This window comes from Polyodon spathula, chromosome 21 (genome assembly GCF_017654505.1).
Source record: "Polyodon spathula isolate WHYD16114869_AA chromosome 21, ASM1765450v1, whole genome shotgun sequence".
Lineage (NCBI taxonomy): Eukaryota > Metazoa > Chordata > Actinopteri > Acipenseriformes > Polyodontidae > Polyodon > Polyodon spathula.
In genome coordinates, this window is record NC_054554.1 from 29,451,069 (window position 1) to 29,467,533 (window position 16,465).

The following is a 16,465-nucleotide window of genomic DNA, read 5'->3' on the forward strand; positions in this document are numbered from 1 at the left end:
ACAAATCAAAACTAGCCTGAAAAAATAAATAAATAAATTGGAATTCAACACAAGCAAACTCCCATTTGATCAGTTTTATCATTAACTAGAAACTGTAAACAGAAAGATATACTCATTAAAAACATGAAATAACGACTTTGTACCTGTAAAAAGTATTGAAAAATCTTACTGTTGATAGATCTTAAAATCTGTGTATTGGAAATATACAAAATGAAAAACTACAAAATGCATGAGGTTTGCTGAAAATGCTGGGTATTGTGTAGTTTGCATGAACAAAACATTCAGTACAAATGCAGTTTGAGAGGTGGCTGAAGAATCACAGAAATTGCAATCAGGGAAAGCAGAGCTCATACAAAATGTATGTGGGTTTGCTGCGATTGATTTTCGTTTTTTTATTATTATTCCTTTTCAAACACTGAGTTTGTAAAAACAAGATGGATTTGTCTGCCATCCTGACATGACTGAGAAGTTTAGGTGCCGTGGTTCGCAGAAGCCGTTGATCGTAATCCTGAAACACAGGAAGGGCCCAGCTGAATTCACTTTATCTGGGGGAAGGAAAACCTTTGTGAGATAATGTGGAGCAATGCAACATTTACAGTTTGATTCTGTAAAACGACCACAAAAATGTGTCAATTCAATCAAAACATATTGTTAGGTTTTTTTAAATGAACAAAAAACACATTCTGTCACAACGAAGTTATTTCATGACATTTTTAATCTTTAATGTATTTCCAAGTGGGCATTTTTTAATACAGGGGACATGGGCTGAAAGACAGTGCAATGCACTCAATATTATATACAAAATACAGTATGTCAAACTTTCTGTTTCTTATAAGTTTCTTTATTTGGTTAATACAGTTGCAGCATCTATTTCCAGTTTAACTAGAGAGCTCATCTGGATGTTATTCCCCAACAAAAACAGCTATTTGTATTTGTAATGAATGCAAGCAGTGCTCTGCTGTGCAAGCCTCATGAGCCCTTCAGGAGCTCTTAGCATCAGGTCACTTCTCTGTAAACGGCTCATTTATCTATCTTTTTCAGGATGCCGAAAAAGCCCTTCAGTGTTAATAAAAAGCACAAGCCTGGTAAACATGAAAAGCCGAGCTAGGCTTGTGAAGCGGTGGGTGGGTGAGCGTGGGCTGCAGTGGAGTCTTCTAGAATGTAAAATCTGAAAAGCATCTGACACAGTAATTAGGTAATCAATGGGAACCTCCACAACGAGCACCTCCGCTTCACCCCTGGAACAGCAAGACAAGAGGGGAAGGGCAGCAAACCCACACAACATCGCAACATGTATGCATTAGAACCTTTTCTTTCCCCCCACATTTAACTCACAACTCTATATTCACGAAATCCTTCCCGACAGCTTGTAGTGTTTATTAAAAGAGAGCACAGCATTGTAAGGAACAGGTATCAGGGTTAGGGGGTCAGACTGGGTGGTGGTGGGGTCACTCGAGTCTCCCCTTTGCAAAGAGGGTCCTGCTCAGTTACTGAAGGCTAGTGGAGCCCTCTTCATACATGAACTCCTCCAGCACCTGCACTATCTTATGCGCCTCTGGCATCTCGGCGTGCTCCACCTTCACGTTGTGCAGGAGCACGTCTCCGTTCCCGCAGTGCCTCAGAAACACGTAGCACCTGAACAAGGCGTAGTGGTTCATCTCGGCCTGCTGGATGAGCCTCTTCAGGTTGTTCAGGTCTTGGATTGCCTGGAAGCACAGCAGGAGTTGGGTTCAGAAAGAGTGTCTGCGTTTTACCTTCCCCTGCACCAGCTGATTGCTATTTTCATTCATATTTATGTTGCTTTGCCTTCTATCAATGAACCCCACCTAGCGCAATGGATTCCAGTGATACCCAGGTCTCAGGTGTGCAATTGGGAATTTTCCAAAAACAAGGCTAATGATGCCATACAAGGGGCCAACGATTCCAAATTCCTACTTTAAAATATTGTCTCCAATTTAAAATATGATCATATCTTCTACATATATAGAGAACACAAACGGCCTGGAAAACCTGTTGCTTACGTGCCGTAAATTGAGTTTCTCTCTGGTCCTTAAGAAAAAAAAGGAAAAAATTGACAGACAAAAATGAGCAGTATTTGAAAGACTCCTCATAAATATGGCAAATCTTAACAAATTAACGAGAACGCCTTGAAAAGAAACCCTTTCAAAACTTAATGAAAGCCTTTCACTTTTGGTCACTGATAGTCTGTTTTATCTAATTGCTACAGTAGTACCTTTAGTTTAAAGTTTTCAAGAATCTGTCTCAGAAGGAATGGATTGCCCCCGTCCGCCCCGTTCAGAAAGGCCTGGACCCAACTTTCACAAAACCGGTTACTGCCTGTGAGGGAACGGAGCTCAGTCAGACACTGGCATTTTAAAAACACAAAAACATATATTTTTAAAACTTAGCAGTCAACAATTCTTTTTTGTATTTTCTCCCAATTTAGAATATCCAATTATTTTTAGGCTCAGCTCACCGCTACCACCCCTGCACTGACTCGGGAGCGTTGAAGATGAACACACGCTGTCCTCTGAAGCGTGTGCTGTCAACCGACTGCTTCTTTCCCACTGCAGACTCGCTATGCAGCCACCTCAGAGCTACAGCGGCGGAGGACAACACAGCTCTGGGCAGCTTACAGGCAAGCCCGCAGGCGCCCAGACTACAGGGGTCGCTGGTGTGCAGTGAGCCGAGGACACCCTGACCGACCTAAGCCCTCCCATCCCCAGGCGGCGCTTGGCCAATTGTGCGCCACCCCTTGGGAACTCCCGTCCACAGTAGGCAGTGGAATAGCCTGGACTCAAACCGGTAATGTCCAAGCTATATGGTGCATCCTGCACCACGCGGAGTGCCTTTACCGGATGTGCCCTCTAAACACTTCAAATCTTGACCATAAATTCCAGGTAAGAATAAAGCATGATGCCTGCACAAGGAAGAGCTATGCAAAGCAATATGCACAATGTAGAACACATTACACTGCATGAGATATATTATAGGATATGCGTTACCACGTGTTATCATAATGGCGGTTATTCCAAAGGGATGGTAAATCTGTAATTGAGTGAGTCACCTGCGTTCAGGAACTGAGGCTGCTGCTGGCTGCAGTCTATAGTCACATCTTTCTGGGGCTCCTCTGATAATGCATTACACAGAGTGGCTGCCGTGGTGTCTTCGTGAATCAGACCCTGGAAACTGGCGGCGTTTAGAAACCTGGCAACGGACATGTTAACCCTTTAATCTGAGTGCATTTCCAAAAAACCGACATTTCGGTTCTTGCGGACTCAAAGGTTAGATTTTTTTTTTTTTTTACCTGTTGATATCCTTTTTGACTTTGTCTTCTCCTCCTACGACTTCCACGTGAGTGTGACTCAAAGCCTTGAGCATAAAAGTTGTTTTTCCGTGTGTTAGTTAAAAAAAAATAAAAATACTGATGTGCAGGTTTCCAGAAAGGTTGAGTATATAATTTGTTATTATTATTAGTAATATATCACTATACATTAAATATGATAAAACCTCATTAAAACAGCATATCCAGGATGTGGAATCAAGACCAGTGGTAGCAGGCATTGCATTTTACAGGCTGTACCTTGATACACAGTGAAACAGACCCACTAAGTTGACAAAATACACATTGCACAAATAGGTCATTAGCTTTCTGCGCTAGCAAAGCACAGATTAGGAAATGAAAAGTTGCAACTAGACAACAACGAGGGTAATAAAGAAAAGCAGTATGGGTTTGGAAGTCTTAGGGGCAGCAGCTTTAACTGCTAGAATAGGCATGAATCTGAATACTCACAGCATGCAGCAGAAAGGAAACCTTGTCCTGGGTCAGCTGTACCACTCTTTGTATGTGCATTACACACTCCTCGTACCAGCTGCTCAAGTAAGGCCTGATGTGGGTCTCTAAGTCACTCAGCTGCCGGACAGAAATGGAAGAGGAATTACAACGAAGGGACACATTGCTACCCAGCACAGCCACAGAATATCTATTGCAACAGTAACTTAGAAAAACAAAAAAGCAACAGGAAGGCCCTGCATCAGAGCTGTCTGAACTTTTTGGCTAAGACAGCTCTGTTGATTACGTAGAAATTGTTATAGAGCAATTCAAATATATGCAAATATCACCAATGGGAAAAAAAGGGGAAAAATGTCCTGGCTAAAAAGTAGCAACTGCACAGTGTCAGTGGTTTCCTGCACATTAAAGATTTTGCAGGTTTAAAACACATCAATATGCTGCATTGTGACTGCACCTGCTTCTAATGCTAGAGACTGTCGTTGCAGTCTTTTTCAATTAAAAACCTTCAAATGAGTCATACAGTATACAGGTCTGTACTACATTAAACATAACTGGTATATGATCACAAAGAATGTACATTACCTCTGGACTCAGAGACCTTTGCAATCCATGCACGTAAGTATCCAGCTCCAACCTGAAAGTACTTTCTGTATTCAGGAAAGCTTCACTATGTTTCAGCAATTTGCATGCTAGGTCTATGTGTTACAATGTTGGAATAAGACCCCCACTGCATAGCAGTTTGATCCATTCCTGGTTTAACTCAGTTTAATAAGATATACCTGAGCTTGTTACCTTTATACTGGGGTTAATCAAACCTAGAATGGGTGAAACTGTTACACAATAGGAGTCTGATTTCAATCCTTGGAATCATACCACAGAAAATACCTTTGCTAATTAAAGACATTGCTCAGTTTATCTAAGTACTGCCATGGTTAAATGTTAAAATAGGCACTACTCTTAAAGACAAAAATACCTTAGAGACTCTCACGCAGACATTATTTTTTTCCATTTTTCTAATAATTTAATAATGGCAGTATTTAGATCAGTTGAATAGACCCTGGTGTGTAACAGCAAGCTGGCACAGCACTGTGTTGCTGAAAGGATATTGTTCAAGGCCCTTCTCCGAGCCCCCTAGGAAACAGATGACAAAATCAGTGCTGATCCCACCTGCTGCGCCGGCCTGGTCCTGTAACTTGTCTTGCTGCACCAGACAGCAATAGCAACCAAGCGCTTGTTCTGGAACACTAAAAAAAGGATGTTAAAAAGGCAGAGCAGCACTGGTAACAATTTAAAATATCTGCGTTTGTCTCTTTATTTCGCAGTTTTAAAAAACATCTTTCTCAAAACTATTGCTGATTGCAGCAGACCACTAGGAATTTAGCCTCAATGTTTGGTTCTGACAGTGCACCGCTTACCTCAGTGGCACAGTCGCTATGTTCCCCATGCCTCCTAGAAGCGCTCCTTTGCTCAGACGCCTGGAAACATAACTCTGCAGCTCTGGCTCAGCCTCGGCTGGCAGGTTGGTGTCACCCAGGGAAAGACTGCAGGCAGCAAAAGTACAGTTTAAAACAGTTAGGCCATAAGTGTCTTTGTAAAATGGACAGACTACAGGAGTAGTCTCATTGGCTGACGAGTGTTCCAGCCTGTGCAGATATGTCACCATGCCAGCACGGCTCAGAACAACTCTGGCTGATTGAATGGACAACAAATTCACTTTGGTTGTCCAGCTTACAAAACCCAAAAAGGGGTTCCCCATACCCCATATCTCAGGCCGGTCACAACATAATGTTTCTGGAACACCATCCAGGGCACTCTTTAAACAGCTCAGAAAAAAATGACCCGGGATGGAAATGATAGAATCCTATTGCATAGCAGTTTGACCCATTCCAGGTTTTGCTAGGAGCTTGACTACCACAGTGTGTATCTGTAGCAGGCTCCGGTGTGTCTCATTAAACTCGTAGTGAATGGATCAAGCCGCTATGCAATGGGTGTCTCTGTTCCATCCCTGGACCCACCAGTGTGTGTATAGTTTACTTTACCTAAACTCATCCCCGGGTGTGGATACAGGTTTCCCGTGGCTCCCTGCCTCACTGTCATCTGCTCCATGCAGTCTAAAAGGACGCAATACGGTTACATGCCTTCGTTAATACAATCAAAATGCTAAATAATTAACATACAGCACGTCTTCCATACATGTGCTCATCTCAATTCAAAAGCACAACGAACGTGATGAAACATTTTGACAGATGACATACCCAGATGAAGTAACAACTACATAATAATAATAATAATAATAATAATAATAATAATAATAATAATAATAATAAATAACAAATAGCTACTGTACACTATACGCCAGTGAGTGTCCGAAAAATGAATACTGCATTGGCGTTTCACTGAATGTATTTAGCTCTGTGCTCTTCTGTAATCTTCATTTTCACGTTTACCTGGAGCTCTGGTAGAAATACAGAGCATAGTACGAATTGCTTGATTGTTGCGGTGTTGTCACGGGGTCAATTAGACACCCCTCCGACTCCAGCTCCGTGTCCTTCTCGTCTCCATCTACAGAGTCCTGGAAGGAAGACTGAGAAGTGAGCATAGCTACATATATGTATACGTGTCTCCTTGGCTCAATCCGTGTGTTAAAGACGTAAGACTGTTTACGAGGAAGTGCAAGTGCGTCTCTTTTTGGTTTCCGGGTTAGTGTAAAGACACGCATCAAGGGTTCCCCAGCAGAGGCACGTTGTTATTCACAAGAGTTCAGCTTCCTTGTATAGCGGAGTTTTCAAAACTGCCCACCTCTCAAATATAGGACGGCATGGAAATTGATGCGGTTATGCGCACTTGTGTATACATTATATATAACCTCGTTGCTTTATATAACTGTAAGGGTTTTTTTTTTTTTTTTCCTAAAACAAAATGTATATAAAATATTTCTGCTTAGATATCTCTTTTTGTTGTACAATAGAATATACTCCCGAGTGTTTCTCCGAAAGGGTGGCTGCTCGAATCATTGATGTGACTCGTTGCCAGCAACTACTGGTCATATAACAGAACACAAATATTTATTTTACTTCTAAATGGAGCTGTAAACTGTATGTACTTAATTATTATGTTTTGTGAAATACCCTCTGTGGTAATGTTTTAAAAAGTCTAAATACACAGTACTTGTCAATCCTTCCTGTCTCAATTTCCCCATTATCTTTCTTCTCTGTGGAATATATATTTTATATATTATTTTCATCACTATTCTGCTGTTCTTGCCATGTTATCAAATCCTTCCTCTTGACAGTACTGTGCACCTATGTCCCAATGAAATATTCATGTCTGTTGCATCCTGTTGTGATGCTTTTTTTTTTGCCGTTAAATCTGCTGTTTCATTTCTTCTTATTCCGATATGCGCAGGAATCCAAATAAAACCCACAACAACAACTGGTTACACAGATGTCTGATTTCCCATACTATATCCTGTCTAGCTTTAGATACCCCTTACTCATTTGCCACAGTAGACGCCATGGAGTCTGAGAATATAACAAGTCTGTCAGGTCTGACACCATTTATCCAGTCCTTAGCTAACAGCATGGCAGTCATTTCTGCAGCAGACACCGATCAGGACTTTGCAAACCTTCAGAAGCCAACTAAACTGGCCCCGCCCCTCCTCATGAATATTAACCACCTCGTGCGGCATCGTGGGAAGTCGCAGCCCGAGCCGCCATTTTCTGTGTTGGCTTCGCTGTGGACGCGGTTGGATCGGACTCGCTCAGGTTATTATTATTATTATTTTTAATTCTTAAAACCCCCGCTCGTCGATATCATGGGTAGGAAGAAGAAGAAGCAAATGAAGCCCTGGTGCTGGTATCCTTTAGGTAAAATAACCGAAGTGTTTTGACTCTGCGAAGAGTTCATGGATTTTGACGGTGAATGTTACTCCGCCATTATGGTTAAGCTACTGGTGTGTTGGCGGACAAAGACTGGGATGTGCCTTCAGCGCCTCGCAGAGCGGTCGTGCCTTGTGGCGTGTTTATTTATGGATTTGTTTTTTTTAGTATTTGTACTTTGTTGTAACAAATGTGTTTATTAAGTATTTTTTAAAAACATTTTCGCTTGGGTTTTGCAGCGTGTGGCCCTGCTTCAAAAAAAAAAAAAGAAAATCGTTACATTTTGTTTTTTTTTTTTTTTTTTTTTTTTTTTTTTTTTTCAGAATTTGCTTTTTGAAGCAAGATAGAAAAGCTTACTAATTACTTTTAAACTCTAGAAATGAAGTGTGAAACTCACGAAGGGTGGGTGTTGGGTGTATTGCATGATTTCCGGTGTAGTGGTACGCACCTCCTAATTCTAGAAGTTAGAAACAAAAATCCATTTTTTTATTTGAAAAAAATATATATATTATGCCATCACATCACAAACGCAAGTGTTGTGTAAAGTTTTGCCCAGTAGTGTGGTGATTACTTGTTTGTTATTCCGTACTTGCGTGTGATTTGAAGTATACTGTAACCCGCATAGACACTGAGAACACTTTTAGATAAATGGTTGGTCTTAAACCCTGTTAGACAATAATAATGACAACAGTGTGTTTGACTAAAATGCAGATTTTTTTTTGCGTAAATTGTATACCTGTGTTAATGGTGAAAAACAGGCCTGTGGTGTAATTGTATTTAAATATAAGGTATTGGCTTAGTTGTATTTGACTATTAGATTTATGCTCAGGAACACTGTTGACCTTGACTCCAGATACACAGGTACTGCAACAGAGATTTTGATGATGAGAAAATTCTTATTCAACACCAGAAAGCAAAGCACTTCAAATGCCATATTTGTCACAAGAAATTGTATACAGGCCCAGGTTTAGCTATACACTGTATGCAGGTAAGTGCACATTTACATTGCTTTTTATGTGTTTTAATTCTCTCTTTGTTGCATATATTGCAAAGTTAAAAGCTAGTTTTGGGCCCTTGCAGTGGAATTCCCAAATAAATTTGAACTAGTGGTAACCAGGTGTTTGTGTGCTGCATTCTCATTCCTGTTGCTTTAAATGTAGGTACATAAAGAAACAATAGATGGCGTACCTAATGCAATACCAGGAAGAACGGACATTGAACTGGAAATTTATGGCATGGAAGGCATACCGGAAAAAGATATGGAAGAAAGGAGAAGGGTACTGGAGCAGAAAACACAAGGTAAAGGCTTCAGAACTGTCGCTGCCTTCGCTCCCGTCCATTGACTACTAGATACATCTGAAGATTGACACCAAGTCAGGTACTACCCTTTGGTAAATATGTTTATCTCCCGTTATCTTTTAATAGCTGAAAGTCAAAAAAAGAAACAAAATAATGCGGATGACTCTGACGATTTCGACGATGATGAAGAAGCTGGGCCCTCTTTCCAGCAGCAGACTGTGCAGCCCCAGCAGAGTTACATGCCTCCGATGACGCAGCCAGGAATGCCACCAGTACCGGGGGCACCAGGAATGCCTCCCAGTAACTATTCAGGTACTTTATGCAGCATTCAACCTTCAGCCCTGTTTAGCTGAATTTACATTGCTGTATTTCAGAAAGGACAATCCTAATTAAATAGGTTTCTTTTTGTAGGCATGCCACCCATGATGCCAGGAGTTCCACATATGATGCCTGGGATGCCCCCAGTTATGCCTGGCATGCCACCTGGGTAAGTCAGATATTCCACATTTAAGATAATTGCTCAGCTGTTCCACTGGGGCATATTTTCTTGATTTACAGTAATAATTTCTGTTTTTACAGAATGATGCCAATGGGTGGCATGATGCCTCCTGGACCTGGTATGCCCCCTATGATGCATGGCATGCATCATGGTGAGTGTTGCTTAACGTTCGGTAACCAATTAAAAATACTGATCCTTTTAAATTGGGCACTGTGCAAGCTTTCTTTCATACTTCTGCCATTCAAATTGTAGAGAGGTGTTACATTATTTATCTGGCTATTGTGTACTTAAGCTACTTCCAGGTTTTGTTTTGCCTCTTAAAACAAAAAAACAATTGCAATAAATAAGCCTATGTTTATGCTGATTTGCAGGTTGGTCTTTGTTCCCAGTTTGAATGAATTCAGTTTATATCTTTTCGTTTGTTTTTTCCTCCCCCACCAGGTATGCCTCCACCTGTAGGGCCTCGTCCAGGTATGCCTCTTATGGGACAAGGTCCTCCAGTTACTGCTCAAGGCTTGCTAAGCAGGCCTGCGCAACCTGTGGCAACAGCACCTAATCCACAGCCCCCCGTCACGAAACCACTGTTTCCCAGTGCAGGACAGGTATGACATGCATGGGTCATTTTGTTTTTACACTGGAACCCTTTGTACATAAACTCCTACAAAGCCTTCTGAATGCATCTATGGGCACATTGTAAATACTGACATGATAGTAAAATTAACTAGTTGCAGTTAATTACAACAGTACACTTGTTTATTTAGTGGACTGTACACATGGATGCCCTAAAACTTTGAAACTTCAGAGCTGAGCCGCCTTTAGTATTAAAAACCTGGATATTTTAATAAATCAGTCGGCATCAGAAACTAAAACATGAGCGTTTCATCCTGTTGACAGGCTCCCGAATCGAACTTCATGTAATGTTAATGCTCTTTTTTTTTTTTTTTTTTTTTTTTTAAACAAGGACCTAAAATAGAAGCTTCAGTTTTTCCCCACCCATTTGTGACTTGGGTTTTCACTGTTTGCTCTTTCTTTATGCTTCAGATGGGGACTCATGTTCCAAGCACAAGTTCAGCTTCATCCAGTGCAGACACAGTGTCAGCATCTTCTAAACCTCTGTTTCCTAGCACAGCACAAGTATGCAGGAGCTTGCAGATAAACTTCAATTTGTGAAATTAGTGCTTTACAAATACTTGCAATGGCATGCAGTGAATAAAGTGCATTGATAACCTGTGATGCATTTATGAAATGCATTGATATTACATCTTCAGGAATATCTAAACATAGAAATATAAATCTCAAGCCACTTATTTTAATTTAAACATGCTTTGCAACTTAACCCAGTGAATTGATTTTTCTCAGTAGATGATCCCCTTTGTGTGGTTTTTGCTGCATGTTTAAACAGTCTTAATAGTCTCAAATGGGGGTTCAGTACAAATCTGTGAAGTTTTAGTGCTGCTTTTTTTGTTTGTTTTTTTTTGTTTTGGGGAGGATAGTTGCCAAAGACTATTTTACATTACGGGAACCCGTACGCACAGATTTGTGTTGAACTTAGCTTTGCTCTGCATTACTTAGTCCTGTTGTAGCAAAGTATCCTCCTTGTTTGAGCTACAGAGTGCAGTATTGAAGTGTTTACAGCTTTACTGCATCTATTGTACCATTTATAAAGCATGACATTATTAAAGATAAATTGGTGGGTGTTTTTTAGATTGTAGTTGGTGAGCTTTGCAGTGGGTCTTTTTCCTTGTTGCTGATGCCTAAAAATGTAATTTGGTCTCTGTTCTTGTTATATTTGTGTTTTTTACTGACTTACATTTGTTTCTGTTTAACAGGCTCAGCAGGCAGTGTCAGGACCAGTTGGTACTGATTTCAAACCTCTTAATACGCCTGCAACATCTGCAGAGCCCCCTAAACCAACATTCCCAGCATACACCCAGTCCACAGCTTTGACCACTAATGCAACAAACAGCACTGTATCTAAACCTCCAGCTACTGTCACAAGTAAGCCTGCTACCCTCACTACAACGAGTGCAACTAGTAAGTTGATCCACCCTGATGAGGATATTTCATTGGTAAGTTCTTGCATGTATTTTTTAAATCTTCAACAGTAAGTAATATATATATCCATTAGGTCAAAGTAGACGTAATAAAATGTAGTAGTTATTGATCTTTATCAATGTGTTGCTTGTTTGTTTTTTTTTTTTGTTTTTTTTTTACTGTTGTGTATCCATTGTTGCAAACCGCTAAACTGCTTTTTGTCATTTTATTTCTTTGTAGGAGGAAAGAAGAGCACAGCTGCCTAAATATCAGCGAAATTTACCTAGACAAGGGCAGCCACCTATGGGGGCTCCGCCTGTTGGGCCAATGGGGGGCATGATGCACCCACAGCAAGGCATGCCCCCACAGCAGCCTGGAATGAGACATCCAATGCCCCCACATGGTAATGCTCTCGCATGTAACTCTAACCTTTGCAGCAATTAGTGACCCTAAATATGTGCATTCTGAGAAGCAATTCTCAGTCATAATAAACTGTAGGTTGTAGTCTTACCAGTTATATACTCTTAAAAAAAAAAAAAAAAAAAAAATGTACATTTTATAGCATTAGTATGACTGTTCCAATTGTCGTACGTGGTCTACCGGATCGTGGGTGGTCAAGTGGTATTCCACATTGCTGGTATCTGTGCCAAAGTCGTCCTTTAGTGCTCTGGGAAACATTCAGACTCTGTGCCACGGCAGACTGAGATTCACCAGTTTCCAAATGTCCAATAGCATTATTCTTTTGAGCCTTGATAAGTCTAGGCATAACTTCAAATGTGTTTTACAGTGAGCATCAATGAGACATGCAAGCTGAGAACTCTCCACTTTTATAGCTACATCTTGGCATGTTGTACGTGCAGTGAATGCACGTAAATATTGCAAGTCTTAAGCAAATTGTGTTAATGTGTACGTCGCGTTTTTTCCATCCTGAAAATGTGACTCGGCAAAACATGTTTTTAAATACAATTCTTTTGATCAAGTTTTGTTGCAATTTAAGCGATTTGAAGAAAAATAGCATACAGTTCTGTAATGCAGCATTATGAAGTCTATTTCACACTTTTTTATATTTGATTCTAATTGGTATCTTGTTGCAGTTGCACGAAGATATGTAAAATGTATATTGAAGTGCTACTGAATTAAGTTTCTCATACTGACACTTCTGGATTGTGTATTTAAATCAGCAACTGCATACATTTGATTGACCACCCACTTTCTTTTTTTTTTTTTTTTTTTTTTTTAAAAAACAGGGCAGTATGGTGGTCCTCCCCAGGGAATGCCAGGCTACATGCCTGGAGGGATGCCTCCATATGGACAAGGGCATCCCATGGTCCCCCCCTTCCAAGGCGGGCCTCCCCGACCACCAATGGGAATGAGACCTCCTGTAATGTCGCAAGGAGGCCGATATTGAAGCTGATCCTCCGTCTCTTAATAGGTTTGGAGATTAAACCTTTTCTCATCTTGTGGTGTTTTTAGTAGCCAAACTTCAGTGAAGTTAAGGCTTCATTGCGACTTAAAACCAAAACAAAACAACTGATGAGAAAGTTTGCAACGCATGGGACATTCATGTTTTACATAACATTATTTGAACAAAACAAACAAAAAAAACTTGTTGCATTTGATACTGTGTGGCTTTTTCTTTTCCATGTTTCGTTTAGGTTTTTAGAAGTGAAGTTTAGTAAATATGGTTCGTAATATTTTGAAGGCGCTGGAGTTACATGAACATACCACCTTTTAAAGGCAAGTTCTGTGAATTACATTGCTATACAGAATGTGAGGCCTTCACAGCACTTTATGTGCTGTTGGACTTCATGTCCCCAACATTGTTTGGTGAGGGCTTCAGGTACCATTTCAGAGTATCTGTATGTTACGTCTCAGTGTGACACAATGTTACATGTATTTAGATTTGTCCTGTTGCAGGGTTTTCTTTGGCATCAGAATAGATCTTGTGATTTATTTCTGTACTGTTGTAAAATTCATTGTAATAAAACGTGATGAAAACTTCGGTTGTTTTTTTCATGACCAGCAAAGGAACCCAGCATAAAGGTTTGTACCCAGCAGTGTGTGTGTGTGTATGATGTGCAATGTTTATGAACACAAGAATTTTCAAACATGAGTCCCATTAATCTGTATCTTTTTAAGTGAAGTAGCTGAGGTCACTGAAACACATTAGTGTAGTTAGAAATGTGACCACAGGTATCGCTGATAGAACAGTGTTACAGATAACAAACTATTGAGCCTTTCCACTGGATTCAGCCCAAATGCAGAATACTGTTAAATCCCCAAAAGGGTCCACATGCTCATGGTGGTTCCGAACCTAACGCAGTGAATCTGGTCAGTGTAACAGGAATGTGATTTATTCCCAGAAACAAGTCTGCCTATTACCCACCAACCCCTGCCCTCACCTTACACAAAATGCTGCATGTTTCACTATACTCAACAGGTGACTGGTATTTTCCAGGAAGTTAACATTTGCAATTGGTAGTACAATCCAAAGTATTGGAAATAGATAGGAAAGCACCACAAAAAAATAAAACTAAGCAAACAGGAATTTGTATGTTTAGATATTAGGAGTAAAGGGTCTTGTTAGTCAAATATCATAAATTTCTACATTGTTGTCACCCAAACCGCTTGTTAACATTTATATTTATTACATTTTTATTTTTGTTTAATTATTAGTTAGATTTTTAAAATTGGCACATCTAAGATTCTTACACATTTTGGCTATCAATTGGAATTACTACTATAATTCTTTAGTGAACTGCGGTAACCCAAGTGATTCTTCCATCTGTCTTGGAATTTCCCTTACTGATATTCAATCCTTAAAAGCCTAGTGCTTTTGAAGTAGATGTCTAGGCTTAATATGGGTATATCATTTTTCTGTGTTGTCAGGATATTCTGGCCTAAGGCATCCATAGTTTTTTCCTGTTACACTTCTGAATGATCTAATGTGCCAATTTTTTATTGAAGTCTAATAGTTTACATATCTTAATTAAAAGGGCATTATTTTTTTTCCTTTCTCCTGGCAGTTTCTTGCTGAAGATTAGTAAAGTGGCTAGTCTAATAGACCGCTTGCCTGGTGAAAAATTATTTAATTGCATGTTGCTTGTAATAGTTAAATTTTGGTTGCTAAAATTAGGATTTTTCTTCTCCCTGTAGCAATGCCATGGGACAGGCTGAGGCAGTCTCAGTGTTGCCCTGTACAGTCTGAGGCAAGTCAGATTTTTCATTTTATTTATTCAAGGGCTTTCACAGCTTTCAGGCTGTTGGATTTCCATGTCCCCAAACTTGTAGCAAGTTTGGTGAAGGCCCTTGTTTTTTTTTGTACAAGTTAGGCTTTTATTCCATAGAGTATGATGGGCTCTACATTAGTGTTGACCGAAATGAAGTGTAATATACCTCTTAAAGGTTATTCCATTTTAATTGTCTCTATTCGTCAAGCACTGCAGCAGTTCTGCATTGTAGCTAAAGCGTTGCTGGATTGCAACTTAAACATGAATGGCTCTATCACAATTAGTTCCGAATGAAATTTAACTTAATGGTTACAAAATTAAGTTTGACTCCCGCGTGTGAATTTGTTTAATCACAGCTTTGGCACAACACTTGTATACTGCACATGCTAAACAATTCTACCTTATTTTAAACTTGGGATCATGTGTTGTGAAAACGAGAAGTTTTCCTAATCGTAATGTAGAGCTCACATAAGTTAATTGAAATTACTAATGGGTTTATCTACATATGTTGGCTCAGTATAAGGGTTTTTTTTCCTCCTCAAAGCACTGGTTTGTTTAATATAACCATATACAAATTAGAGCTATTTTGAATAGTCAGAACAGATGGAAGTACTGGCAGGAATATTGGACTGACTTGCTTTTATCATTCCACACATTGTGTTCAAGCTTTTATATTTCTCTGGAATGTTTCTTCTCCATGGGTGAAAAATTAAGGTTGCTTGACCCTGCTTTAAGTTTTTGCTTAAACTATCAGTGTGCAAGTAGATTCAGAGCTTGTAAAACTGCGCAGTGTACATACTATCTGCTCCCTTAAACCAACCATATTTGATTAAACAGTTTATTGAAGCTGTGAAACTTGCTGATATACAAAACTATTTCAGTTTTCACTAGTCTTACTTGAAACCCTTGGGTGTGTCTAAATTTAATGTCAGTTGTCAGTGGCATGAAATTTAAATTTTAAAAGATGAGCTATCAGAAAAAGGGGAGGACTTATCCCACCCCACACTTGCCACCTACTAGTTCAAAAGCAAACATTTAGTGTTACAAAAATATAATGGTTTCTTTGACTTGATGGCAATAACACCCTCCATTTTTGGAATTATGAACTAGAGTGCATAACGAGTTGGTAACTTCCTCATGTGCTGGGTATTCTTGCTTAAACAGACACTTGGCCCTCTATTACCAGACTTCTACAGTGGCATTGGTAATAGAAGTCAAGAGAATGCCAGTTCAGTTCTTCAGCCATTTTAATGTAATTTGTGTTTCTGTTAACTGTAGCAGCAACGTTTCAGCACTTGCTATTTACTGGTATTGAAGGAAAAGCCCAGAACACTGGCAGTACAGGTTAGTTTAATCTGTAAGTACCTGCTATTCCTAAGCAGAATATATTTTGTTGAAATGGTCTTGTCTTTCCATGAATAGTTAAAGTATCTAGGTTTTCTTTCCTGTTCAAATAAACATGCAATTCCTGTGTAAAGATGTATTTTGTTTGTTTTTAATTCTGTATTTGCAAACAGCAATAAAAGTTTCTCCTGCTGTCAAACATTTACTGGTACTACAAAGAAATCCAGAGAGAATGCACATTGACTATTGTCCTTTTTCATGGATGTCTTGCCTCGAGTCTCGACCTTTGTTTGTACTTTTAAAAAAAGAGAAAGTAATGGGCAGGTTATATTTCTTTAAGAACACTGCTGTTGTAAGTGGTTTTTTGAAAGGTGGGGGTGGGTCTCCT

The 16,465-nt window shown here is 39.7% G+C and overlaps 2 protein-coding genes across 3 annotated transcripts; one reads left to right on the forward strand and one right to left on the reverse strand.

The window, feature by feature from the left end:
* Positions 1-703: 703 nt before the first annotated feature.
* On the reverse strand, positions 704-6,488 carry c21h17orf75 (chromosome 21 C17orf75 homolog). The gene is made up of 10 exons (XM_041222316.1): positions 6,241-6,488; positions 5,833-5,904; positions 5,209-5,334; positions 4,900-5,037; positions 4,376-4,433; positions 3,794-3,913; positions 3,308-3,372; positions 3,068-3,207; positions 2,234-2,337; positions 704-1,706 (listed from the first exon to the last, which is right to left on the reverse strand). The coding sequence occupies exons 1-10, from the start codon at positions 6,390-6,392 to the stop codon at positions 1,488-1,490; spliced, it is 1,194 nt and encodes a 397-aa protein (XP_041078250.1). The 5' UTR covers positions 6,393-6,488; the 3' UTR covers positions 704-1,487.
* A 1,005-nt stretch (positions 6,489-7,493) lies between these two features.
* znf207a (zinc finger protein 207, a) lies at positions 7,494-13,501 on the forward strand. Of its 2 annotated transcripts, XM_041221533.1 has the most exons (11): positions 7,494-7,648; positions 8,533-8,659; positions 8,832-8,970; positions 9,097-9,282; positions 9,382-9,457; positions 9,550-9,620; positions 9,911-10,071; positions 10,511-10,603; positions 11,299-11,538; positions 11,744-11,906; positions 12,751-13,501. In XM_041221533.1, exons 1-11 carry the CDS (start codon positions 7,608-7,610, stop codon positions 12,909-12,911), a joined length of 1,458 nt encoding a protein of 485 aa, XP_041077467.1. In that variant the 5' UTR covers positions 7,494-7,607; the 3' UTR covers positions 12,912-13,501. The 2 variants fall into 2 exon arrangements, with proteins under 2 accessions (XP_041077467.1, XP_041077468.1); XM_041221534.1 differs by lacking the exon at positions 10,511-10,603 and having other exon boundaries at positions 7,495-7,648.
* Positions 13,502-16,465: the final 2,964 nt, after the last annotated feature.